General features: G+C 45.1%; 1 protein-coding gene across 1 annotated transcript in view; it reads right to left on the bottom strand.

Moving 5' to 3' along the window:
• LOC147688873 (macrophage mannose receptor 1-like) overlaps positions 1-25,863 on the bottom strand; it is a 731,375-nt gene that overhangs the window by 371,989 nt on the left and 333,523 nt on the right. Inside the window, exon 16 of the mRNA XM_086941773.1 lies at positions 22,281-22,322. Within this exon, the coding sequence (XP_086797899.1) occupies positions 22,281-22,322 (42 nt within the window). The remainder of the gene's footprint in view (positions 1-22,280; positions 22,323-25,863) is intronic.

The following is a 25,863-nucleotide window of genomic DNA, read 5'->3' as shown; positions in this document are numbered from 1 at the left end:
GGCCCAGATCTCTGTACTGGGGTGAATGTATGACATTGTTCTGCATTCTGTCTGTCACTGCATATGTGAAAGGCAGTATATGTGAGTGTTAGAGTATATAAGTGACTGTATGTATGTGTGAGTGAGTGTGAGACTGGCTATATGGGTGAGTGTGTGCATCTGTCAGTGATTGTATAAGGAGTAACTATGCATTAGTATCTGTATGAATAAGTAAGGTGACGTCTCTTTTTCATCTGCCATAGTACCTACTAAGTGGAAACAGGCCTGGGTTACCCCATCCTCAAAAAACCCACCCTGGACCCGACTAAGCCTGAGAACTATCGACCTATTTCTCTCCTCCCCTGGGTGGCAAAGGCTGCCGAAGCCCATGCTATTAGCATACTTAACAACTTTTTACATTCTAATAACATTCTAGATGCAACTCAGCATGGCTTCCACGCTGGCCATAGCACGGAGACTGCTCTCCTTGCGATGACGGAACATCTGCGAACCATGCTTGATTCTGGTCAAACGGCGGCTCTGATCCTTCTAGATCTCAGTGCCGCCTTTGATATGGTTTCGCATGAGGTCCTGCTTCATCGCCTGGAGGAGGTTGGGATCTTTGACCTGGCCCTCGAATGGTTCAGATCATTCTTGACAGGAAGATCCTTCCGTGTCTCTACTCTTCCCTTCCTATGCCAAGAATATCCGATTGAACAGGGCATCCCCCAGGGAGGGCATTGAGCCCCACATTGTTCAATCTCTATGTTCAGCCAGTAGCTGCTGTCGCCAGGCAATGGCACCCTACTATGGTCTCATTTGCTGACGACACACAGCTAGTGTTTGCTCTTTTGGATGGCTCAAGTCAGGATGCCTCCAAGTTTAAAAATGGACTTGCTGCTGTGGCAAATTGGATGACGTCTAACTACCTACAATTGAACGCTAATAAAACCGAGGTCCTGATAGTCGGTAAGAACACCGAGCTATGGGGTGACCAGTGGTGGCCCACTGTTTTAGGTAAGACCCCCGTACACAGAAATGAGGTTAAGTACTTGGGGTTATGGATAGACCCCCCTCTCACAGTTTCTGCGGCCATACTAAAAAAGTTGCGGCCACTTGTTTAGGCAACCTACGTGGCATTAAACCGATTTTAAAATCCTTTGACGCATCCACTAGGCAGCTGATTATTCAGTCCACCATTCTTTCTCGGCTGGACTACGCCAGCTCAATACTTTTGGGGGTTAATCATGCCAAAATCATCCGGATGCAGTGTATTCAGAACGCAGCTGCCAGGGCCCTAGTCAGCCTTCCGAGGTTCTGCTCTGCCACCTATACCATCGGGAAGCTTCACTGGCTCCCTGTGGCACCAAGGATTCAATTTAAGACGTTCTGTCTGTCCTTTAAAATCCTGAAGCTGGCCACTCCTAAAATCCTCGACAACTTGCTGATTCCATACGTCCCGTCTTGCCTTTTGCGCTCCATTGGGCAGCACTTGGTCATGGTACCTCGCAGTAAACGCTGTAGAGCGGGGGGTCGCTCCTTACGCTACCTGGCAGCAAAACTGTGGAATTCGCTTTCGATCCACATTCGAGCACTGAATGACCTATTGTCCTTCAGGAAGGCAGTTAAGACTCATCTCTTCCCTCCCAAAAAATAATAATTTCTCCTGGTATCTGTCTTACTGAGTCTCTATAGCTGCTTTTTCCTCTTTGCTGCTGTAAGCGCCGAGACGCCCCTTCGCTGGTGTAGCTGAGCGCTATATAACTAGTTATAACATAACATAACATGTGTGTATAATTGTATAGCTGAGTAAATGGCAATCTGATTGATTCTTTTCCTGACAGACTAGGTGTATGAGTAACTCTATGGCTGAGTGGCAGTGTGTGAGAGTCTGTATGGGTATATGATTGCATATATCAGGGGCTTTATAGATTGGTGACTGCATGAATGAGTGACTACATGGATGAGTAAGTAGATGTGTGAACACCTAAGAATCAGTGATTGGGTATGTACTATTGTTGTGTCTATGGTTTCAAGAATGGTGGTCTGTATTTTAGAGTGGGTGTATCAAAGTTTATATTAGGGTCTGAAGAGGTGCATCAGATATTAGGTGGATGATGTCATCAGTGATGTGATTTGAGATGTCATCAGTGATGTCACTAACCATGGCATCAGTAATGTATTATGTGTTGTCATCCGCAGTGCATTGAGGAAGCGCAAGTTATAGTTAGCTCAGCTAACTATAACGGTTGAATTTCTCTGGTTTTGTACGAGTGAAATGTCAGCCTAACTATAACGTCCATGAAACCTGTGTGTTTTTTCAGTGAATTTCTAAAGTTTTATGTTAATTCCTAACTATAACTTCCCTGAAACCTATGTTTTTTCAATGAATTTCAAATGATCATTTCTAACTATAACGTCCCTGAAAACCTATGTTTTTTTCAGTGAATTTCTAAGGTTTTTTTAAATGCTAAATTATAACTATAACGTCCCTAAAACCAATGTTTTTTTTCAGGGAATTTTAAAGATGTTTTAAATGCTAATTTCTAACTATAACATCCCTGAAACCTATGGTTTTTCCAATGAATTCCAAAGGTGTTTTAAATGCTATTTTCTAACTATGGCTACAGAGGTAGGACATGTGCAGAAAGAGGCAGAATGGCACAGAAAGAAGCAAGAGAAGTGCAAAAAGAGGCAAGAGAGGTGCAGAAAGAGGAAGAAATGTGCAGAAAGAAGCAAGAAAAACACAGAAAGAGGGAGAAAGGTGCAGAAAGAAGCAGGAGATGTTCAGAAAAAACCACTCAAGGTGCAGAAAGAGGCCTACTTTGACTGTACCTTACAACATTCTCATACAAAGCATCTTAATCCCTAATCCTTCTCCCAAGATGTCTTCAGCCTAATTTGTCACTTGAAGGTTCAATATTAATGGACTGCTCAGAATGTTAGGCCTACCAAATGCAAAATAACAATCCTAAGCATATCACTGTTGTAAGCCTGACCAAGTTCATGAAGGTATGCATGCGTGTCTCTGCTTTTACCAAGTGACATGTTACATAAAAATAAACATACTTATACTTGAATACCTGTGTTTCAAATAGCATACTCTGTAAATATGTATACAAAAAGGTGTATGTATTTGTTTCTGTTCATAATACTCGGCACATGGGTATTCAATAGTATATTTGAGGGGGCTATTTAACACCTATATACATAACACATGCATGCCCGTGCTACTGAATGCGAGAGCAGGACTGAGATCATTTAACCACCTATAGGAGAAGCTAACCACTTTTTAAGCTACCATCTTCAGATGCATAACACATGTGAGAATACATAAACAAGTAGACATATACCTCAGTCACAAGCATGCAGACCTTTAAACTTGACAGCTTGCACTTTCCATTTGAGTACAGAAAGGGGCGATAGAAGTACAGTAAGAAGCAAGAGAAGTGCAGAAAAAAGAGGTGCAAAAGAGTAACACATGTTCAGAAAGAGGCAAAAGAAATGCAGAAAGAGGCAAGAGGGGTGTAGAAAGAGGCAAGAGTGGTGCAGAAAGAGGGAAGACGAGTGGAAAGAGAGGCAACAGGGGTGCAGAAAAGAAGCAAGAGAGGTACAGAAAGAAGCACAAGAAGTGGAGAAAGAAGCAACAGAGGTGCAGAAAGAGGCAACAGAGGTGCAGAAAGAGGCAAGAGGGGTGCAGAGAGAAGAGGGGTGCAGAAAAAAACAAGAGGGGTACAGAAAGAAGCAAGAGAAGTGCAGAATAAAGCAATAAAGGTGCAGAAAGAGGCAAGATAAGTGCAGAAAGAGGCAAGGGAGGTGCAGAAACAGGAAGAAGAGGTACTGAAAGAGGGAACCAGGGTGCAGAAAGAGGCACAAGAGATACATAAAGAGCCAAAAGGGGTGAAGAAAGAAGCATGAGTGGTGCAGAAAGAAGCAATTGAAGTGCAAAAGAGGCACAAGGGGTGCAGGTTTGGTGGCCGGCCCCCCAGCAGAGGTGTTGAATATTTGGGTCATGTGGCACTCCTTTGTGAATTAGGTACTAGTGCAAGTGCCACAGTGTTACTTTGGTTTAAATTTAGGTTTTAATGATGACATGTTTAAAGTTGTGTGGAGGGGCAAAGGGGGCATGTGCGGGAGGAGTTGAATCCCAGCTTAAATATATGGTTGTTGGGCGGCAGGTGCCCCGATATTTTGATGATACTCTTGTGCGAGAATGACCTGTGTAAATAAAAGGATGTGGTTTTGATGAGGGCGATGAAAAGGAACTTGGCTTTGATTAAGGAGCAGTGGGCAAGTTGTTTTGCTTTAGGGGCCGAGTTTGTCCCTTGCAGGGTTTCGGCATGGAGCCATCAATCCAGGAGCTATTGATAGGGCTAGGCGGAAAGAGAATATAGAAATGGTACGACGTTCTTGCAGGATGTTTGGGTTTTGGAAGGATGAGTCACTCAGAGATACGCTTTGATACAGTGGAATTTTTTAGGGATTATGGTGTGCACCTTTCTAGGACTGGAATGGATATATACCTTTTGGAAATGTTGGCCAGGTCTTTGAATCTGCTAAGACACATGAGTGGAGGGCCATTTGTCTAGTCAGTCAGGGGGGCAGAAAATGGGTGGTGGTCTCTCGCCCTTTTCGTGGTGGAGGGGTTTTAAAAGTTTAAAAGCCAGGGTTGGAAGACGTTTTTTGGTTACCGTTGAAAGTTGAGATCATTGGCAGGGAAAGGGTAGACAAGTAATTTAAAGTTCAGTTGTAGAAGGTGGGTGATTTGCCATTTTAGAGAGGCAGTCATAGGATGTTGGTTAATAAAAGTGTGCAAGTTTACTACAATACAATATAATGTTGTTTATATGGTGATATCAGGGTGGGGGCATGTTGAGGGGATCGTAGTAGCGGGGCGGGGAAGGGTCAGGTATCAAATGTACAGAGAGGTTTTAGTTTTGTAAGGCAGTTGCCAGGTATGGTTATTGTAATGTGCACCTGTTTCAATAAAGTGGCGTTTTTCACACACCAAAATGGTTCAGTTTCTGGTCTACTCCCAACACCACTGGTCCAGCAAAGGGTATTTACTGGGCATGTGGCTTGTATCGAGGAATCTGCACCATTGCCGGTACAGCTGAGGGTGGTATTTTATGGTTGTGATTGGGATTTATTTGGGAATTCGACTGTTCAGTGGGATGTTAGATTAGTGTAGGGTTGAGAATGAGATGGCGCTCTTGTGCTATACCGACTCACTGGACTTGCTGAGCGGCAGGTTGTGAGTAAGGAGTCGAGGTGGTGCAAGGGGTGCTGCAGTTCATGACAATTGATCGTGCGGTGTTGGGGTGGTCACCATCTTTAAATTAATATTACTACGGTAAGAAGAGGAGGCTTCTCCAAGAGTAGCTAGTGAGCTACTCGTAGCTTACCAACTACCCCCGAGTAGACCTACTGTGTGCAGCCTGGCCTACTACATTAAAGGCATTTGCTTGGCTTATTTTTAATATATGTGTAGCAAAACTGAAATACAATGAAAATGTGTGTATTTTCAGAACTTTTTTCAGAAACATATGTTTGGAGAAAAATGGTTGTATTTGCAAAATATACTTAAAGCTGATATTTTTGTGATAAAAATTATGGGGGGTGGGGCTTATTGCTCATGTTTGTATCTAGGTACTAAAAGAATTTCCGCAGTGGCAGGTATATATTACCCAGGTAGATGCAATTCAAATTTATAAAGCCTTGTTCACTTTACTGCTGGCAGCCCTGCCTGAAGCAAAGCGGTGACCACTACTGACAACATGAGTATCTCTGTATATACAGAAGGTTAGAGCCCACTGGACTAGAGAGTACAGCCTCTGGGCACAACAATGCACCCAACCTGCACCTTCTGTACTCAATGGGGGAGGGGAAGATTGACTGTACATATGCAGCTGGACCTTCAGGATCATTCTACTCTGCCCCCCACGGCAAACTACTGTGGATTTATGGTTTTGGGGCTTGTTAATAGCAGGTGTCACTGGGTCTGTGTGAATCAGTGTCCAGCGCTGGGGCAGAGTTTGGGCTTCCATTTCTGTGACATTTTCAAAGTCGATAATAAATGGACGAGCGACAGCACTCATGAGCCCATTTTCCATCCAGAGATGCATTAAGAATAGCAAGTACTGCATGCACAAGCAGCCTGGAGATGTAAGGTAAGCCCTGCTGACCCCGCAGCGCAGAGGGGTAAAGTTCTACCTCCCTTTTACACACTGTAATATATGAGATACTTGGGAGCCGCTCATCACATTTCGCGGGTGTACCATTTTCTGTTATGCCATGGGCACAGCTTCCCCCCAATCTGGAGCATTGTGAGTTTGGATTGTCACTGTGTACGCAAGCACACCCCTGGACTCGATCATTAGGCAGGTGCCTTAGATTGGAGACTGATACGATGCCAGTGAAGTATTTATTCTGAGTGTCAGGGAGGAGGAGCGGTAGGCATTGGACTGGATAATCAAATCACTGTAATCAACATAATTTACAAAACTACTGTTTCTAACAGAGTCTATTAAAACACTGACACGCTGAAGATGCCCATACGTGTGTGTTCGTATGATATATGTGAGAAAATAGCTGATGTTTAATGAGGAAAAATTATCTGAATTCAATTTGATGAGGGGCAGGATTTTTTGTTTGTGTTTTTTTGAATGTGTGGAAACTGTAAGCGTTTACTTTGTCAGTTGGTTTTAGGATGTGTAAGGCTAGAGCTGTGGCCCTGAGCTCATTTTGTGCTATTTCGTAGCAGGCTTGCATGTGCGCAGATATTGCGGAATCTGTCAAATAAAGTTTCAGAGAACCAACATATCTACAACGTTGTGCTGTTTTAAGCACTGTAACAATGCTGTTATTCATAACCCATTTCCCTTTTTAGTATTAAGACTGTGATATCCCTATCGGGAGATTCAAACCTGTGGAGAACGTCAAATACTAAGAGAGCATTAACTCTCCTTTCCACAAGAATAGATTAGGCTGTAGTGTTTCTCAGGTGTACCGCATCCTGGTCAAATTCCGTTGTTAAGTTTCCCTACTGCTGCGACCTGTCCTCTCTTCCACCCGGTCCATTGATTCACTTCTTACGTCACTGACTGACAGGGTTGTTCCATTGCTGAAACAACCCCACTCTCAATGAAAGCTTTCTGGACCAAGAGATACCTCTCTGACAAATTTGGTGTAATTTTGTTCAGCAGTTCAGGCTGTAGCCGCAACAAAAGTTTCCTTTGGAAACAAACATGGAGAACACGTGTTTTGGGACCTCAGGTTGACGAATCACCCCGAAACTTTCAAGACAGGAGCTGACCGGAGTGCTCCATTAGTTTTGAAAATGTTGGCAATATTCTTCAAACTGCGCCAAAGATATTGACAAAAGAAAAAATGCGTTTTTAATAGAAACAAGGTCCTAACTATAACTACCTACTGGCGACCTATGTTTTTTTCAGTGAATTTCTAATATTATTAAATGCTAATTACTAACTATAACGTTCCTGAAACCTATGGTTTCTTCAATGAATTTCTAAGGTTTTTTAATTGGTAATTTATAACAGTAAAATAGTAGTCGCGTTTCCAGAGTGTTATAGAAAGGAGGCTGGGCCTCCGACCAGCCCTCAGGTATGCCGCTGCGTAGGACTTACAGGAGGTATCAGAAGGGCTTCCTGGACCCCAAAGTCTTTCATCACCCTTTTTACACCATTCTGCAAACACGCCCCCTGGCACACTGCTGCACGGGGAATTAAATCCACTTTAGTCCTGAGGGCCTCAGGACACATGTGGACCTCATCGCCCACCTTCAGTGCATCAAGAGGCGCGTTTGCAGAGTGGTGTGAAAAGGGGCGTGGCCTCGGGCCACCTATCAGCAATCCCACAGTGTGGGGCTTACTGGAGGTACATGGTGGGCTACTTGGCCCCAGGGTCCCTCAGTAGCGATGGAGACTTACTCCCCCAACGCAGAGCGTGCCAGGAGGTGCATCTGCAGTGTGCTGCAGGGGACGGGGTGGGGTCTCCGGCGAGATGCTCTTTCTTTTTTCTTTCTTTTTTTCCTTAGAAGGAGGGCTATGTTGCCCCCGGTCTCATGATATTTTGTGAACCCTGGGGACTCCATCCCCCAGGGCCTTTGGCATATGTTATTATTTTTTTTTTAAAACAGGACGGGGGCTGTGTGGCGTCCCTCCCGAGGCCGATTTCGGTCCTGGAGACTCCATCCCTCAGAGCATGGCCATATGTTTATCTATCCATACTAATATAATAAAGAGAGAGCCCAAACCTTTGAGGCGGGTAATCTCAGGAACCACAGCACCAATCTCAACACCCAATACAGCGTTGGAAAGGGCAGTTGCAGAAGAAGGACATAGGCTATGCAGACGCCCACCATATACATTTAAAAAGTAAAAGAACCGTGCCGGCAAAGTAGTCCCCTGTGGGCGTGTCTGTGTTGTGCTGTGGGATTGTGCTGGGGGGGCGTGACAAATGCTGGGGGCGTGTGGTACGTTACGCCCTTCGGGCTGGACTGTTCCCATGAGGCACAAGGTCAATGCTGATTTGCATATGGCCATGTCTGAACTGGGGTGGTGTGGAGTGCAAAAAAACGATGGATTTAGGCCCAGATCTCTGTACTGGGGTGAATGTATGACATTGTTCTGCATTCTGTCCATCAACTGTTGTTTTTGCATTTGTCACCCCGAGTGAGATGGGTATGCTCAGACGTGAGTCCCATGCTCTCCACACCACTGGATTCAAGCTATCCTGGCTAAAGACTGCTGATAGCCAGAAATCGGTGAAAGACATGGCTTGGCAGTTTGGCCTGGAATGTTTCCATGAGGCACAGGGTCAAGGCTGATTTGCATATGGCCATGTCTGAACTGGGGTGGGGTGGAGTGCAAAATAAATGATGGATTTAGGCCCAGATCTCTGTATTGGGATGAATGTATGACATTGTTCTGCATTCTGTCCATCAACTGTTGTTTTTACATTCCGCCCTTCATTCATGCATTTTCGTTGTAAATGTATGCGTGGTAAAAGCATATAAAATGTAATGCCATGCGTTATAATGGCATTGCGGAGTCATGATACTTTCATAATAAAAGAATGCGGAGTGATGGTCTGCGGAAAGAAAGTTGCGGAATAATGGGAGTTTACCCTCCTCCGGTAAGTACATTGGTGGCGCACATTTCCAGCAACATACTCATATTTTTTCACCACCGATTTGAAAAATACACAGGTCTCTCTCAATGATGGCCAGCACCGACATACACTTTTAGACACACCTTACGCCACAAGTTCTAGAATTGCAAACTTTAGAGCTGGGGAGCTACGTTCGAATCTCGGCATCAGGTCAACATCCTGTGATTCCAGGCAAATTGCTTTGTCTCCCCGTGCCTACCACAAATTAATGTGTTCTTCTGTAATGTAAATTGTGCTCATGCCATGTTGTCGAGTTCGCGCTATAGAATATTGCAAGGAAAAATAAAGTATGGAAACTCGAGTTCACACACTTCTGAATGCGCACTCTTAAGTGCATCAGCAGTGCACTGTGAATCGGAGCGTTTCACAGGCCTGTCACAGATAAGAAATGCTATCAAAACGAAATCCTACAAAACAATATACTACTGGCCGGCAGCAATTCATACCCGGACAACGTCGGGACGGGCTGCTTGTACTACTAATATACTAAAGAAGGAACTTTCAGCCTTTGAACCGCCAGGAGCGCGAGGAGCAGCGACAGGAGCGAGAGGCTGAGGAGCGGCGGTGCCCGCGATGGGCTAAGGTGGAGGTTCGACATGCCCAGGGGTAGGAGCGGCCACGAGCGTGGGGAGGAGCGGCCAGGAGCGCGAGGCTGAGGAGCGGACACGAGCCTGGGTAGGAGCGGCCAGGAGTGAGAGGCTGAGGAGCGGCGGCGGCGGTAAGTGTCATCCGGTCTTTGGCCCACGGCTGCACAGGTGGTTGGTGGCCTGGGATTCGAGACGCAACATGCTGCTGGAGGTCTGTGGGGGCCCTGAAGGTGGTGGTTGCACTCCGGAGGACTGCACACTGAGCCTCATTGCCCCGGGACATTGTCGGGACGGGCTGCTAGTGTATATATATATCTTTTTTCATGAAAGGAGGGGGCAGCGCGCCCCCCTCCTGAGGCCTTTTTTGGTCCTGGGGACCCTTCCCTGGGCCGCTTGTGCCTCAGGGACCCCGGGTGTAGCTCTCACATTTGGGAACGCAGGGGGTGCCCCAATGCCCCCTCAGTCCCTGCCGACTCCCCATCTCCTGTGAGAGATGGCATTGCTTTTGGGCAAAGTGAGCTGCTGACATGCAGCTCCCTTTACCCAAAAGCAATTCTTCTTAGTCTCATGGAACCAAGAGCAGGCTTCCTGATCTCACTAACACGAAGCAAAGCAGTCTTTGCTATGACAGGGCGGGAGCGGTGCGTCCCGTCCTGCCATAGCAAACTGCAATGTCCCAAGGGCGGGCACCACAGGACATTGCTGGAGCCGGCCCTGGAGGGTGGCGGTCCCCAGGGCCAAGGAGGGCCCCCGCTCAACATTTACATATACCAAGGTGTTTTGGTAAATCAGTGGGTGTATGAGTGCCTCTAAGGATGATTCAGTGGATGAGCGATTGACTGTTTAAGTGAGTGCATACGTGCCCCAGTGAATATATGGATGAGTGACTAGTTGTGTGAATGTCGGTATCAGTCTGTCAGTTAGTAGTTGGTGTCTAAGTGGCTGTATGGGTGAGTGATTGGTTGTCTGAGTACCTGCATGGGTGTCTGAGTGTCTGTGTGAGGGGGTGTGTGACCTCCTGTATGGATATTTGAGTGGGTGTGTTAGTGGTTGTATGGGTTTGTGAGTACATGTGTGAGAGGCTGAATTGGTGAGCTAGTGTTGTTATGGCTGTTTGGGTGAGTGAGTGGATGTATCAGCGGTATATGGGTGAGTAACTGGAGATGTGAAAGGCAGTGTGGGTAAGTGATGGGGTATATGAGTGATGGTATGGGTGAGTGAGTGAATGTGAAGTGTATGTATTGGTGAGTGTGTGCTTGTGTCAGTGACTATATAGATGAATTAGCACATATTAGTATCTGCATGAGTAAGTGAGTGGGTGTTATCTGTATGAGTGAGTAAGTGGGTGTGTGATTGACAGGCATGGTTGAGTGAGCAGGTGTATGAGTAGCTCTATGGGTCACTGACTCAGTATGTGAGCAGGGAGGCATTGTTTCAGGACCCTGAAAGGCTTTTAGCCATTTTTACTGACTCGTAAAATGGGTTTAGAAATGGAGAAGGAATCTCTGTTTGGAGGGGTGAGTTGTAGACAACCCTCCCAAATACAATTCTTATACATATGTATAAGTGGTATAAATGGTATAGGATTGAAATGGCGGTTGTAAACTATTGGAAAGTTAACGCCGCCCCCTCTACCCCCCAGTTGGGGTCGTTCCCCATTCACAAATGTGTAGGGGACCTTTGGGGACTATTGAAAACTATCAATAAAACTTTTAAAAAGTTACATTTTCTATTTTAAATGCCGCCGGTTTCTTTTAAAGAAAATGGGCTGAAAAGTTGCTTTATTGAAATTTGTCAACAGACATGGTTCACAGCTGACTCCAGTAGGCCATCATCTCTGTGATATCATCCTACCTCATTAATATTCATGAGGTGGATTGGATTCTGGCACATTAAAAGTCTGATTTTTAAGAACCGACCTATTAGCACACAGGTGTTTATTTTAATCTTTACAGGTCCTCAAAATACTTTCTTGCATAGTATTCATGCTGGGGACATAGAATTCCAGTATACATTTATAGTCGTAGACGACAGCAAAGGCTCTGCAGCATATATGCAAAATGTTGATTTCTTGGGGAATTAAATGCGTCCCCCTTTGTTTGTGCCTGCTTGCAGTACACATTATCCTTTGGTACAAACTCTGGCAAGACTATATTAACAGATTGGGCTGTGCAACAAAATCTATGGGCTTTGCGCCAAGCTGCCCCACTACAGCCCCCTGACTGCAAAGTAATGCGAAGTTTAAGGGTCTTCTGAGAAAGGCCACCTTCCCAGTGTGAAACACTGTAAAGTAAATCACTGCTGTGGCTATGTGCCACTCTAGCACTGGTGGAGAGCTTTAGTAAATCTGGACCAGGGTGTTTTGAACAGAGGGGCATATTATCAAGGGGGCGATAGGAAATTATCGCTGCTTTAGCAGCCGTTTTCGGCCGCTAAGCGGCGATAATTCTATTGCCTTATTAGCAAGCTCTCGCTAACAGCAGTTAGCGACAGCTTGTAGGCGATAGGGAGCGGTTTGGGGCCCGCTTTGCATGTCAGCGATATTTATTGCTAATGACATGCAAAGTGGGCGTACCCAACCTGTTAGCGACTGAAAGCAGTCGCTAACATCGCTATCGCCTATTACCAACACAGACGTAGCGATGGAAATATTCGCACTAAGATCGAATATATCCAAAAACGAACGCCTGCTCAGACCAGTTCTTAGCCATTATATCCAATGGGAGGTGGATATAATGGCTAAGACCCAGTTAGCGATAATGCGTGAATTTAGCTGTATTCTCAGCGATATTCACGGATTTTGCCGCTATCGCCGGGAATTTTATCGCTTTTGAGATAAACGTTGCTAATAGCACGTTATCTCAGCAATAAAATCCGGTGATGCGCGGCGATAAAAAAATTGCCGCTAAGCCTACTTAGCGATAAATATCGCTATTTGTTGATAATATGCCCCGAGTTATTTTTAAGAGGAAGTTCATGATAAATGCTAGGAATGGTAGGGTAGGCAGAAGGTTTATTAAAAGTTGATCTGTCAATGCTTGATTCCAGGAGATTATTACTCCTGCCAAATCAAGAATAAAGTTAATTATTCTTCAGAACCCACGCATAGGTCTGTACGGTTTGAATTTTGCAAAGGAAAAAAAATGCTAAGGATTCAGAGAGGTACAGCGATGGGGGGACCAAAGAGTCACAATGTCGGGTGTAGGAAATCTTCTTGACAATCTTAAAAGATGTTGGATTGAGTTGCTGAAAAAAGTGATATGCATGGAGTAAAATCTTAAATAAGCCATTCTAATCTCAGTTTTTTTTATAGTAGTTAGCACAATGAAATAAGAGGATTTGGCTGCAACGTGTTAGTAAATGTGCCATTGTCTCTGCAATGCTTTACATTTCTATTTCATAGCAGCAAGAGCAGCAGTATACGAAGGAGCAGAGAGCCTCGAGCGGTAGGAGGTGGGGAAGTGAAAAGGCGCTAAACTGTTGAGAGCACTTGAAATACAAGAACGGACAGAGTGAAGATCAGTGTCGGTGTTAATATTGGTATTTACTGTGTTTAAGTAAAGTCAAGGTGAAAGGTTTTTGGATTTGATTTTGGCAAAATTACATTTGAGGGTAGATGTGATGTTACTGGAGTGAATTTGGTAAGCCCAGTTAGTAGGCAATAGGTTAATAATAGTAATGAAATTAATGGAATTGAAGACGAAGGGTCCGATTTGTTTTTAGCGGACAGAGTAATCTCAGTTGGCCTGGAGAAGGACTTAATGTTTGCTAGGCGGATATTACTCCGCCTACCAATTTGAAAATGACCACTAAGCTGGTGGTCATTTCTAAAGCATTGGTAGGAACCACTGACACAGCAGTTCCTGTCAATGCAGTTTACAGTTTGGTATAGGGCTCCGTTAACATGACAGAGCCCTGCACCAAATTGTTTTGTTTTTTATTTTATTTTCAAAAAGAAAATCCTGAAGCAGGATTTTGGGGGGAAAATAAAAGAAACTGCTCCACACGCCTTGGGAGTCCGCGTCCCTGGCAAGGAGAGCAATTAGAAGTTTTCACTTCCCCTTACCACCAGGGTTATGGTGATGATGGGAACTGAAAACTGACCTCTAAATCAAATCAAATATCTTTATTCGGTTTTTCAGACAGAAAGAACCATAAAAGCACATTAATCAATATTAATAAAAATTACACAGTAAAAACATGATATACAAGCATAAAATACCCAATTAATAAAAAATGTATTGGTAACAACAATCATAGATAGGCAGGTATAAAAATTACAGCGGTACTTAAACAGATTAACATTCCCTGCTGTTTCTAAGTCTTAGGACAGATTTTAAAAAAACAGTCACAAATAAAGTGCTATCAGGGTTTAGCAGTTGCAAGTAGTATAGAGCAGGTCTAACCTGGGTAAAATTCAGTTTTTTTTAAGAGCGGTTTTAAATAGAACCTCCACGGTGTATCATAAAAAGGACAAATGAATAAAAAGTGCACCAGATCCTGTGGAGACTCATTGTCGCAGCCGCAGGGTGGTAGCACTTGGCCTCTATGAGAGCCCCTTGGGACGGCTGACATATAATGGTAATAATTCAGGCGAAACCTGATCAACAAGTGCCGCTCAAAACCCGACATCGACCAGGACAGGTAAGGCTCCAATGAGGTGGTAGCTTTCAGCATAGCATGGTTTCGTACACTGGGTTTGTTTAATTCCACCTCTTCCCGTTTCATTTGGAGTGAAAGAGAAAAGGTTTTCCTTACAGCCTCTACATCAACAAATCTAATCAAATCAGGATTTGAAAAAAGTTCTGGGCACCCCACGGCTGAAAAGCAGTCTTTTAAATATTTCAGCCATGAGATTTTAAGCATGTTATCTAAAGAAAGTGCTTCCCTTTGGAGTAGATGTTTTAAAGGCAGATCTTTGTTTAGCCAGCATTTTTGCCAGAAAATTAGTGGCCGTAATGCTAAAGTATCACTGATGAAGGGTGTTCCAGTTTCGTCATGCACTATTAAGTTGGAGGTCCCATTTGGGATCCCCAGTAAGTGCCTCAGAAAGATGTTCTCTGCCACCACAATGTCATTAGCTGTCGCTTACCCCCAGAGTTCACTTCCGTAGCTTCCTATTGCCACGCTCTTTGCCTGATAAATCTTTAAGAGAGCAGCAATAGGACGGTTGCCCATTTTCCTGGCAAAATTAAATATAACAGCATTGGCCCTGATTATCTCGCCCTTTTTCTTTTGGTTTAACGGTCCCCATTTTAACTGGTCATCAAACAGAACTCCCAGATAAGAGAATGTTCTACTTGTAGGGACCCTCTCCTGGTTGACCCTGAATGAATAAGGTTTGGATTTACGCTGCCCCACCTGCATTATATAAGATTTAGTGTTGTTAATAGATAAGTCACGGGTATCCATAAAATTATAAATAGCATTTAATAGGGTTTGAAGGCCTCTTGGAGTCCTGGCCAGAAGGACAACATTGTCCGCATACAGTAAAACGGGCAGCCCCCTACGTCCAACGTAGGGGTAATCAGCACCGGTGTTGATTAAAAACTCTTCCAGGTTGTTGATGTATAAATTGAAGAGAAAGGGGGCTAAGATACAGCTCTGCCTAACCCCCCTTTGGACGCTAAAATTCCTGGACACTCTTAAGTCCTGCGAAAACCTCACGTTGGCCTTAGTATCCTGATGCATGTCCCTAAGAAGGTTGACCAGGCTGGGCTCCACACCCATGGCGCCCATGGCCTCCCAAGGTTTCCCCCGGTTGACACAGTCAAACGGGGAGGGGAGGTCCATGAATGCCATGTGAATGGAACCCCGCCTAGCCAAGGTATACTTCCCCAGAACCATGTACAGATTGAGGCATTGTGCAGTTGTAGAGTGACCAGGCCGGAACCCGTATTGAATTTGAGAGATGACCCCATGATCATTGGCCCAGGCTGTCAGTCTATTTAAAATTACACCACCCACTACTTTGACCACAGAGTCAATGAGGGAAATTGGCCTGTAACAGGTGGTGCTGTTACGGTCACCTTTCTTAAATACTGGCACTATCGTGGAAGTGCCCCAGGACCGTGGACAGCCATGTTCAGCAGCTGCGTTAAGCACAGCAGTGAGAACCGGCGCCCAAAGAGATTCATTTGATTTGAATAAGTCCGGTGGCACATCATCTGGGCCTGGTGCTTTATTACTGGATAACCCCAGGATGCCTTTCTTGACCTCGCTTGTTGTAAAAATTGGGGGAGTTACACTTTGTTCCCCTCTAACCAATTCTGTCTGAAAAGTGTTACTATTAAAAATAGAACTAAAATGGGATACCCACTCGTCTTCAGTGATGTTAGTCCCAATTGAGTTGGACCCCCCGCATCGAACAAAGGTTTATTGATGATTCTCCAGAATCGTTCACTATTTCCGAGGGTAGTTGGGTCTAACAGATCTTGCCAAATTTTGTCCTTTATTTCTGCCTTACGCTTAGCCATGGCCTTTTTGTAAGACAGCCTTAGGGACCTGATTAAAGTGGGATCTCTAGAAGTGGACTTCAGGGCCACTTTTAGCTCTCGGCCTACTTTTGAGCACGAGTGGTCAAACCATTTAGGGTCCCTGCACAGAGGGCCCGAAGAGGGTACAGACAGCATTTCACCTACTTTTAAAACAATCCTGTCAAAAGCTAATAGAATATCTGGTGGAAGAGACGCAGGGGATACACATAGAGATAACATGGAGGCACAAGTTTTAGAACTTTTATCATAGATTACCTCCGAGTTCACCTTGGACCATTTTAAACGGCGCCTGTCATCTGAGCATTTCAGGACCCCGCAGTTTTGGACTTTATCGTGTGAAATTAAGAGGTTGCCAGCCAGTGAGATACAAACAGGGTTGTGATCACTATAAAAGGATTCCTGGATTTTGAAGCCAGATATAATTGATTCTAGACCATTAGATAGGAGAATGTGATCAATGTAAAATCCCCCCGAGTACCCCTTGAATGTAGGAACGGGCTGATAGCTGCAAACGTCAACCAAGGACATTGCAGAAGTGAGATCAAATTCATTTTGTAGCTGATTCAGCGTATCACCCCGAGCAGAAAGTTCAAAATGAAGACCTCCCATTCTGTGACAACCTAGTTCACCCATTACAGTGTTCATGGGGTCCCCGCATGGATGCACATTGAAGTCCCCCATGATAAGGATCTGGTGAGAGAAGTTTTCACATTGGTACCTAATGAAATTGCCCAATTCAGCGATCCTACATTCCCCTCTTGAATTTACAGAATAATAAAAATCAATCAAGAGCACCCTTTCATTCCCTCTTCTTATGATCACAGCTTGAATGTCCATGTTGTGTGAAGGTACAACTTTGACTACACAAAGCAAGGCTAGGTCAATATACAGAACCAAGCCTCCCCTGGCTCTGCCACTTTGTGAAGGTTCAGCGGGTATGAAATAACTTTTGTATCCTTATAGGAAGATATCACACTCCACCAATCAAGTTTCTTGTAGACAGATCACAGAGAAAGACCTTATAAACTCTATCCATTTTGGATCTTTAGCCTTTCCCGCCAGCCCAGCAATTTTCCAGGAGATAATATTGCAATCCAATTTCTTACATTAAGATAGTTGCGACAATCGGGTTGCAGTTGTACCCCATCTAGAGACAACGTTATTGACCATATTGTCACCCCTACGGGTTAATGGGGGGGGCGCAAATTATTTGGCTTGTGACTTGTATGGGAACTCCCTCAGGGTGTGCAAAACTACCATAGTCAGATTGCCCATGCGTTTCATCCCTGGAAAGGTGAAGTCGGTCAACCAATTCTAAACCATTAAACATATTTTGTGTATAAGTTTGACTGGCTATATGGGGTTGTGCGTGCCGTCCCCCAACTGACCTTTCCGCCCGATGTTTTACCAGTGTCCATTCGTTTTCAAGTTCTGGGAAGTGGGATGGGGGTAAAAGTATTACAATGGGAAAGGTTGGATTAAGGTCTCGTGGCTGTAGTGACTCCAGTTGCAGATATGCCCCACGGTGCGCTGGTCCCTAAAGTTCACTACTACGCAATCTCCTTGTATAGTTTTTGGCCTTTGCCCCATCCAGGACAACCTGCGAACCATCAGGATTTCGCTAGAGCCGTTTGGGGGGAGTGGCCTATGTCTATTCAGCCAGCTGGTTGTTTTAATTTTTAGGGAGATGAAAGATTCCTTAGTTGAATTGATTAATTTGGGGACCCTAGTTAAAACTACCAGATATTGACTTGATTCTGGTGGCAAATCAATTCGCATATCCCCAACATTGCCTGCAACAAGTAACTCCCGGGAGATTTCTTTGGGCTTAACCGTGTTAACCCCTGATGTTATGTTACCAGGTAGTAATACAGGAGTAGGTGTTTTAGGTGGGGGTACATTCAAAATAGATGGTGGTGCAGGTGTATTAGTGTTGTTTATCACAACCCCCCCTTGTACGTTATTCTGTTCAACATTACCCGAAGACAAGTTTTTTATCTTGGTATTGTCCGCTATCTCCAATGTTGCTTTCTCAATCTTTGTTAACCGCTGCTCAATCTTTACAAGTCTGTTTTCAAAAGATTTGAAAGTAGATTTAAGCAGGGCTCCAAGATTGACAAGGTCTGAGACCTCCTGTGCCGAGGTTGTATCGGCAGGGATAGACGTCCTTGTATTAATTTCGGGCGGTGTTCGTGTCCCATCTCTCTCTTCGTGAGTCGAAGCCTCCATACCCAGGCCATTTAATGCTGAGTTGCTATCTCTGACACCTTTGGCAATTTTGGGCTTCCTGCCTCTGACGGCAGCATTAGTCCCCCGCTTCCTCTTGGGAACTGCGCCCTCGTGCCTCCCGCGGAGTGCCTGGTGTTAGGTCTCTCAGGTCTCTCAGGTGAACTGCTGGTAGACACCATAGTGTTCTCTATAGCCATAGATGTTTGAAGCTGATCAATTAGTGAGATAGGGCCCTGATCCAGAGGAGAGGGTGGGCTATGAACAGTCACGGGAATGTTGATGATATTTCCACGTGGCAATGGATCTGGAGTACGGGCTTTAGCAAGGTGCCCCATGGAAGACCTTTTGGCTAAGGCAAGATCTAAAGACACCCTATGTTCCATAATACTAATCCCCTGATCAATAACAGAGTTCGCCCTGGTGATGAAATTATCCAGGGTCCCTGTTATTTTACTTCTGTTATTATGTGCTGACATTTTACAGTACAATGTGACCGGTCAAGCAGGTACTTACAATTCAGCTTTCAGGACTAGTAGCAGGAGCTCCACAAATAAATGGGGTGACCCGGTCCGGTCTCTCTCGGGCTCGAACGGGCTAAAATGGGCCCACCCTCGGCACGGGCTTAGCCCGGCGCGACCCGCGCGCGATCCCGCGATGCGGGGTTATCCGGAATTTAAAGCGCCTCCTGGCCCGGGTGAAGGCGGCTTCCGGCCGCGAATCAAGCTGGGACTGGTAGTCCCTGTGTCCCCAGGCAGGTAGGTCTCCCCCCCTCTGCGGCCACGCTCAGGATATTGTGGAGCTGCGGCGGCGGGAGGAGACCTCAGGCAGCAATGCGGGTAGCTGTGGTGATGCAGGCACAGGGTATGGGCTCCAGAAAATACCCCAACAACAAACAAGGCGCGTGTGCGCAAAAGTACTGTCCCCAGCTCCGCCGGGGTTATCCCAAATCTAAAGCTCCTCCTGGCGCGGGTGAAGGCGGCTTCCAGCCGCAAAGCAAGCTGGGACTGGTAGTCCCTGTGTCCCCAGGCAGGCAGGTCTCCCACCCTCTGCGGCCGCACTCAGGATGTTGTGGAGCTGCAGCGGCGGGAGGAGACCTCAGGCAGCAATGCAGGTAGCTGTGGTGATGCAGGCACAGGGTATGGGCTCCATAAAATACACCAACAACAAACAAGGCGCGTGTGCTCAAAAGTACTGTCCTCTAATTCTGCCTATCTAAAACAGGTGGTAGAATTAGATGTCTAGCCCTGACGGCCATTACTCCACTTCGTGACTTAGGGGTTCCTGCTGAATGGGAGATGACAGACAGGTAAAAGGAAAGAAGTGGAAGGAGTCCAGGAACTTCGAAGTTGGAAGCTGGCACATTTTGATTGATGATCTAGATGCGTTTGGCTAGGGAATGTGCTGTGGCCACAAGGGGGCTGCAGAAGGTTTGTCATTAGTACAACAGTCTTATAGGTGCTGTGCATGCCCACTGTCTGTCCGATTGTCTGCTCAGGCTGTATTCTGACAAATGCTGCCTTATGGAGGGTAGCATGTGGCAGGCAGTGCCAGCATAAATTGACAAAGCACCAAATACTGCCCTGAAAATAGAAACAAGTGAGAGGAGAGCAAAAGAAAAGAAACTAACTTTAGCCCAGAGCTCAAATTGAGAGTAGCCTAATCCCATACTACTTCAATCACTAAGAAAAGCAAAGTACCAGATTTAAGTCTCGGCTTGTTGTTCCCTCCACTGCCCAAATTCCAAAATTCAAGACAGTGTAGAAGGTGGGGAATACGCCAAACATATGGCACGGTACGCCACCAACAGCGGCCTGCCAACCCACGCAGGGTCAGGATCAGGTGGTAGGTTTCTCCATGTGAATCTGAAATGGACTGATGCAGTACAAAGCTGGTGCTGGAGCAACGGATGTATGGCGATACAACGTGAACATTTACAGCACATGCCTTTACAACGCAGTTTTTACATCGCAACATCCATTGTAACACATGTTTTTACATCGCATGCCATCACATCACATTTTTAGAAACTACATTTACAACACATTCCTTTACAATGCATACCATTACAACGCATATTACTTTTAGGGCAACAGTAGGGTAAGTGTTGGATAGTGTAGGCGTAAAATGACTATTCCCACTCCAGTGAGTGCAACAGTAGGGTAAGTGTTGGATAGTGTAGGGGTAAAAATTACTGTTCCCACTCCAGTGAGTGCAGCAGTAGGGTAAGTGTTGGAGAGGGGATGGGTAAAAATTACTATTCCCTGTTACTTACCTTATATTGCGTTGTAATGACATGCTTTGTAGTGACATGCATTGTAATGACAGGTGTTGTAGTAACATACAATGTAATGGCTGCATTGTAATGGTATGTGATGTAAAGGTTGTTGCATTGTAATGACTGTGTTGTAAAGGTAGTGCGATGTAATGACTGCGTTGTAAAGGTTGTTTCCCAGAGGGACGCCTCCCAGCTCACAGCACGAAGTAGCACCACTTCTCCTTCAATGGGACCAAGAAAAGACCTGGGGATGACTTCATTGGCCTGCTGCAATGTGTGGTACGCATGAAAATTCCTGGGGATGTTCTTGCTGTTATTAGTCACATGCAGGTTTCCTCAATGTACCCCTAGGGATTTTTAAGGTACTACCAGGCAGTCATGCAGTGCGTCTATGGAAAAGAGGTAATCAATGTGGTGCTGTTTGCGCCCCCATGCTGAAATCTGATGATTGCCTGCCACCCCCTCCATGATAAATCCACCTCAGTAATCAATCACTAATACATTGGCGTTTGTGGGAGATGGTATAAAGGTGGAGGTAATTAGACCGTCATGGAATCAGTGTCACCACCAGTGTTTGAATTAGGTTCCAAGAAAACACAATACAGAATGGTTCAGAAAAGTGACTGTCTGCTGATGAAAATTACATTGGTCATGCATTGCACAACCCTCAATCAGGCTCTGTTACTCTTCTGGCTGTGCTGTGCTCCCTTTTGATCACATGGTATCCATACTTTTTGTTATGCTAACTACCCTCATGCATCACTCCTTCCACTCCTATCCATACAATGATGCTCAAAATGTCTCAACTTTTGAATCCCAATCGCTTCCTATAAACCTACGTCTACATCACGCAATGGGTTAGTGCAAAGAGATGTTGAAATTGTGTAACCTAAGACATGTTAAGTCAGAATGAGGTACTCTGGAGGATTAAGCTTCCATGTAACACTTCTGGCTGTTGTGAATTGCATTGGCTCCCGTTTCCTTTTCACACTAATCCTGTTTATTGATGGCTTTTGACCTTAATAAGTATTGGTTTCACCATGGAAAGAGGAGTACAACTTTCTAGCACACTCTCCTTTGGAGCACTTATGCGGAATTCAAGGGCCGCCACTAAGCAACCGCCCAACATTACTTCCCATTGCAAGAACCTTGCTCAATGCCCTCGAGTTGCCAAACGTCCCTGGCAGGTTTCCACTCTTTGCACCTTGGATACACTCATCTGTGAGCCAATCAATGAAGATTGTGGGTTTGAACTTTGCCAAAGGTGACCCAACTCTCAACATCTGCATCCTTTATTATTGATATGGTCCGGGTAATGGAGCAGGATTTTTCTTTACACGCACTGACAAAGCATGAAAGCTGGCAGCATGCTACAGATCTATTGGATTTGTCAATGCTTATTTTCCCCTCAGAGCAAAATTATTAAATAAACAAAGCATCTAATGATCTGTGATGCGTGAACAAATAAAATAAAGAATTACCAAAATGAAAATAATCCATTAAAATAAACAAAGAGCTTACCTCGATTTGTTGTGTTTGTTGGTTCAGGTTTTAATGCCACACCTGTTGAAATAAATTGCATCCTTTTAATTAATTAGAAAATGTTCAGTAAGCATCAATAGAAATAATTTATAACATATCATTTCTTCTGACACATGGATTGAGGCTTAATGCTCTTTTATTACGCACTCTGGGCCTGATTACGATGTCGGTTGGAAAGGCTCCGAACGGCATTCAAATTTTCCTAAACAGTGTTGGAACCTATGTTTCTGACTGACACAGGAACATTTCCAACTGATTATGATAGAAGTTAACAGGTTCAGACTTTTGGATTCGGGTGCGTCCGGCATTTGGAGACTCCAATTTGGTCGGAGCCAAATCATACATCTCTCTGGATCGCGTTTCCGACTGACGTATAATGATGTCGGATTTGGACAGCCTTTCCGAATTGCTCTGTCAACATTGGAATGGCTGTCAGGAAGTGACCTTGGGCACCTGTAGCAGGACCCACTTCACTTCACCCAGAGGCCTCAGGTGGGGGGCCTGTGGAGGGTACCCATGGCACCCTCTTTACAACCATGCACCATGGGGTGCCTGCAACAGGGTGCAAGGTTTTCTGCAACCATGCCTTTCTTCAATTGGAGCCTGTGTTGTCGGTCAGAACACAGGCACCCATTACATTCAATGGGAGACCGACCGAACGGTGTTCGTAAACATTGCAATTGGTCGGTCGGACTCGCCGAACCCGAGTCGGTCAGAACCGATTCCGACAAGGAGTCGGTCGAATTGCTTTCCAAATGACATCGTAATCAAGCCTTCTGTGTTGGCTTCATGTTATCATTTAAAAAATCACATTTTCTGGTGTAGAAAACTTCCAGTTTCTTTATGTTGCAGAACATACAGACTGGAGCATTGAGCAATATGAACTGCTGGACCTTCCTGCTTAAAGATGGTTACATATTGGCACTTGTTTGCAATTGTTAATGTAACTAACACTGCTGGTGTACAAACGTTCATGTTGGTGTGACCTCTTGATTACTTATAATCATTGGTGTCATCTGAAGGCTACTCTCGGTTGTGGATGAGAAGTATTGTATTGTAATTATGAAAGCATTTATATAATGCTTACTACCCCAAACAAGGCAAGCAAGGTAGCCCACTCCCTGTCAAAATGACCGGTTTTAGTGGTTTTTAGTATAAGCAAGGCCTTCCACCATGCATATAAAGACATGCGTGAAGTTTTGTTTAATTTAAAATCATTTCTGTCATTTGGCGTTACATTTGTTACTCAAAATGCACAAGATTACGTCATTGCCCTCTTGGCATAATTGAGATGCATCTGTGTAGAAATCATATCATAGGAGCAAAAAATAACATGTTCAAGCAGACCACAAACAAGTTTGTGACTCAGACCTTAAGAGAGTAAGTTTGTAAATTTATATAGCACGGTTTATCACCCGTTTGAGTCTCCAGGCGCAGTCCATGGGGACAGGGAGATTAATGCCCACATGCATCATTGTAACATTTTGCGATTTCTTAATTGCAAAAATTAAGGAATCGCAATTAAGAAATCGCAAAATGCTATGCATTAAAATATCACAATTTTATTTGCGATTCGGTATTTTTCCTTAATTACGATTCACAATTTGCGAATCGCAATTAAGGAAAACCCTTCCCACTGATTCCTATGTGCCAAAAGGCCCATGGGAATGAATGGGAAGGCATTCACATTTTGCGAATTTCAAATTGCGATTCGCAAAATGTGAATGCAATTTCAAGGGTGCAGGGGGGGGTTCAAAGAACCCCTCCCTGCATCCCTGAAATTTAACTGTAAGTGCAATTTACACACACACATGACCCAAGGACATGTGTGTGTGTAAATTAAAACTTTCAAATATGCAACTAGTGCATGTTTGAAAGTTTTTGGTAAATTAGCATGAAGTTCAACTTCTGAAATGCAATCGCAATTTAAGAAATCGCGAATAAATTGCGATTTCTTAAATTGCGAAAACAGTCAAAACCTTAATGCATCCCAAAAAAGGGTTTTGCATTCGCAAACGGCCGATTTTTGCGATTCGCACCGTTTGCGAATGCAAAAACCCTTGATGCATGTGGGCATAAGTGATTTGCCCAGAATCACAGGCTGTTGCACCGGTGGAGAGACTTGATACATTCCCTTCAGTTTACAAAGTACTAGTATTTAATCCATTGGTTTTAACACTGTAAACCACACAGTACTTATTCCTACCCCCACCCTGCTCGTTTGATAATGGTATGTTCCACCCCCTTCTCCTGTGTCACATTTGGTACGCTCCAGATACCGTGAGTCTACCTTAGAATGTTGTGTATGTTCTTACCTGACTGTGGTGGAGAGAGGAGCAGTGTTAGAATAAAGAAGACTTTCTTTTACCTTATTGGTGTCTTCACTTTGTATCACTGGTGACGATCTGTGTAAGGGGACAGATGTTACATGCTCCTCCCCTTCTGCATACTCCACCGCAATTCTTCATCAACTTGCAGGTGACCATGTCTTCTCTTCAAACTACGCTGGTGAGATCTTCTTTTCTTTGAGAGAGGGCTTCGCAATAGGCACAGCTCATATTCTCCACTACTCTGCCTGCTATCTTAGCGTTGGCGATTCGGTGAACCGATCTGTGGTCACCTTCCTCGTCAGCGTTGACTGTTTCCAGCAACTGTGCCCTGGTCTTCGCCAGCCGAGTGCCTAGTTGTGTATATCCGCTGAATTCCTGCATGCCTTCCCTGATATTCGTGAGGGACATTTGTGATGCCTTGCCCAGGTGTCGCACTACGGAGGGGGGCCCTATCCTAAAGCGAGGCGGGGTTCCACACCTCTGAGGAAAATCGACTAGGGGTTCCTTTGAATACGCTCCCCACTGACTGGAGGCGTTCTTCCGCCAGTGTGGTGCTCGGTGAGCTTGCTTACCATCACCCTCGCTACCACATGCTACCTGCTGAGGGACCCCAGCCTTCCTGCGACCGAGGCGTCTCTTCGACGTTGGTGATGACGAGGTGCCGGGTTGTTATGTTCTAATATAGCCCCTCCCAGCGTCTGTCATAATGGGCGTCTCCCTTCATCCTCCACAGCGCGTCTCCCTTCAGCCTCCTCAGCGCTGACGGATGTCCTGATCCCCGACTGGAGGTCCGCCTCCTTTTGAGAATTCTTCCGGAGCTCCCTAAAGCAACGCCAGCCCTGTCCCTGCCTCAGCAACCCAGTAGACGGCATTTGCCGTCAGATCGGAGCGTTCTGAGCTCCGCACCTCAGCGCCTCAGTCATCACCAGCGGACACCTCGGAGCACCCAGCTGATCTCTTCACAAGCGCAAGTAATAACTTCATTTGTCTGCTTGTCAGATGTTAGCAAGGACCTAATGGTGACACGCACACCACATGCCATACCTTTTCGGAGAAACGCACTCCTTAACTCATTACTCAGCGTGTCACTTGTCAGTTGCCTGATAATTTCATCAGTGAATTACTTCAACCACGGTGACACACACACCTTATATACATTTCACCAACTGTGTGTTACTTACAACAACGGTGACACACACACCTTATCCCATTCCCCTACCCGTGTGCTTTAA

This window comes from Lissotriton vulgaris, chromosome 10 (genome assembly GCF_964263255.1).
Source record: "Lissotriton vulgaris chromosome 10, aLisVul1.2, whole genome shotgun sequence".
In the NCBI taxonomy this organism is placed as follows: domain Eukaryota; kingdom Metazoa; phylum Chordata; class Amphibia; order Caudata; family Salamandridae; genus Lissotriton; species Lissotriton vulgaris.
Note: the sequence above shows the minus strand (reverse complement) of the source record. Positions and strands in the feature narration are given on the sequence as shown.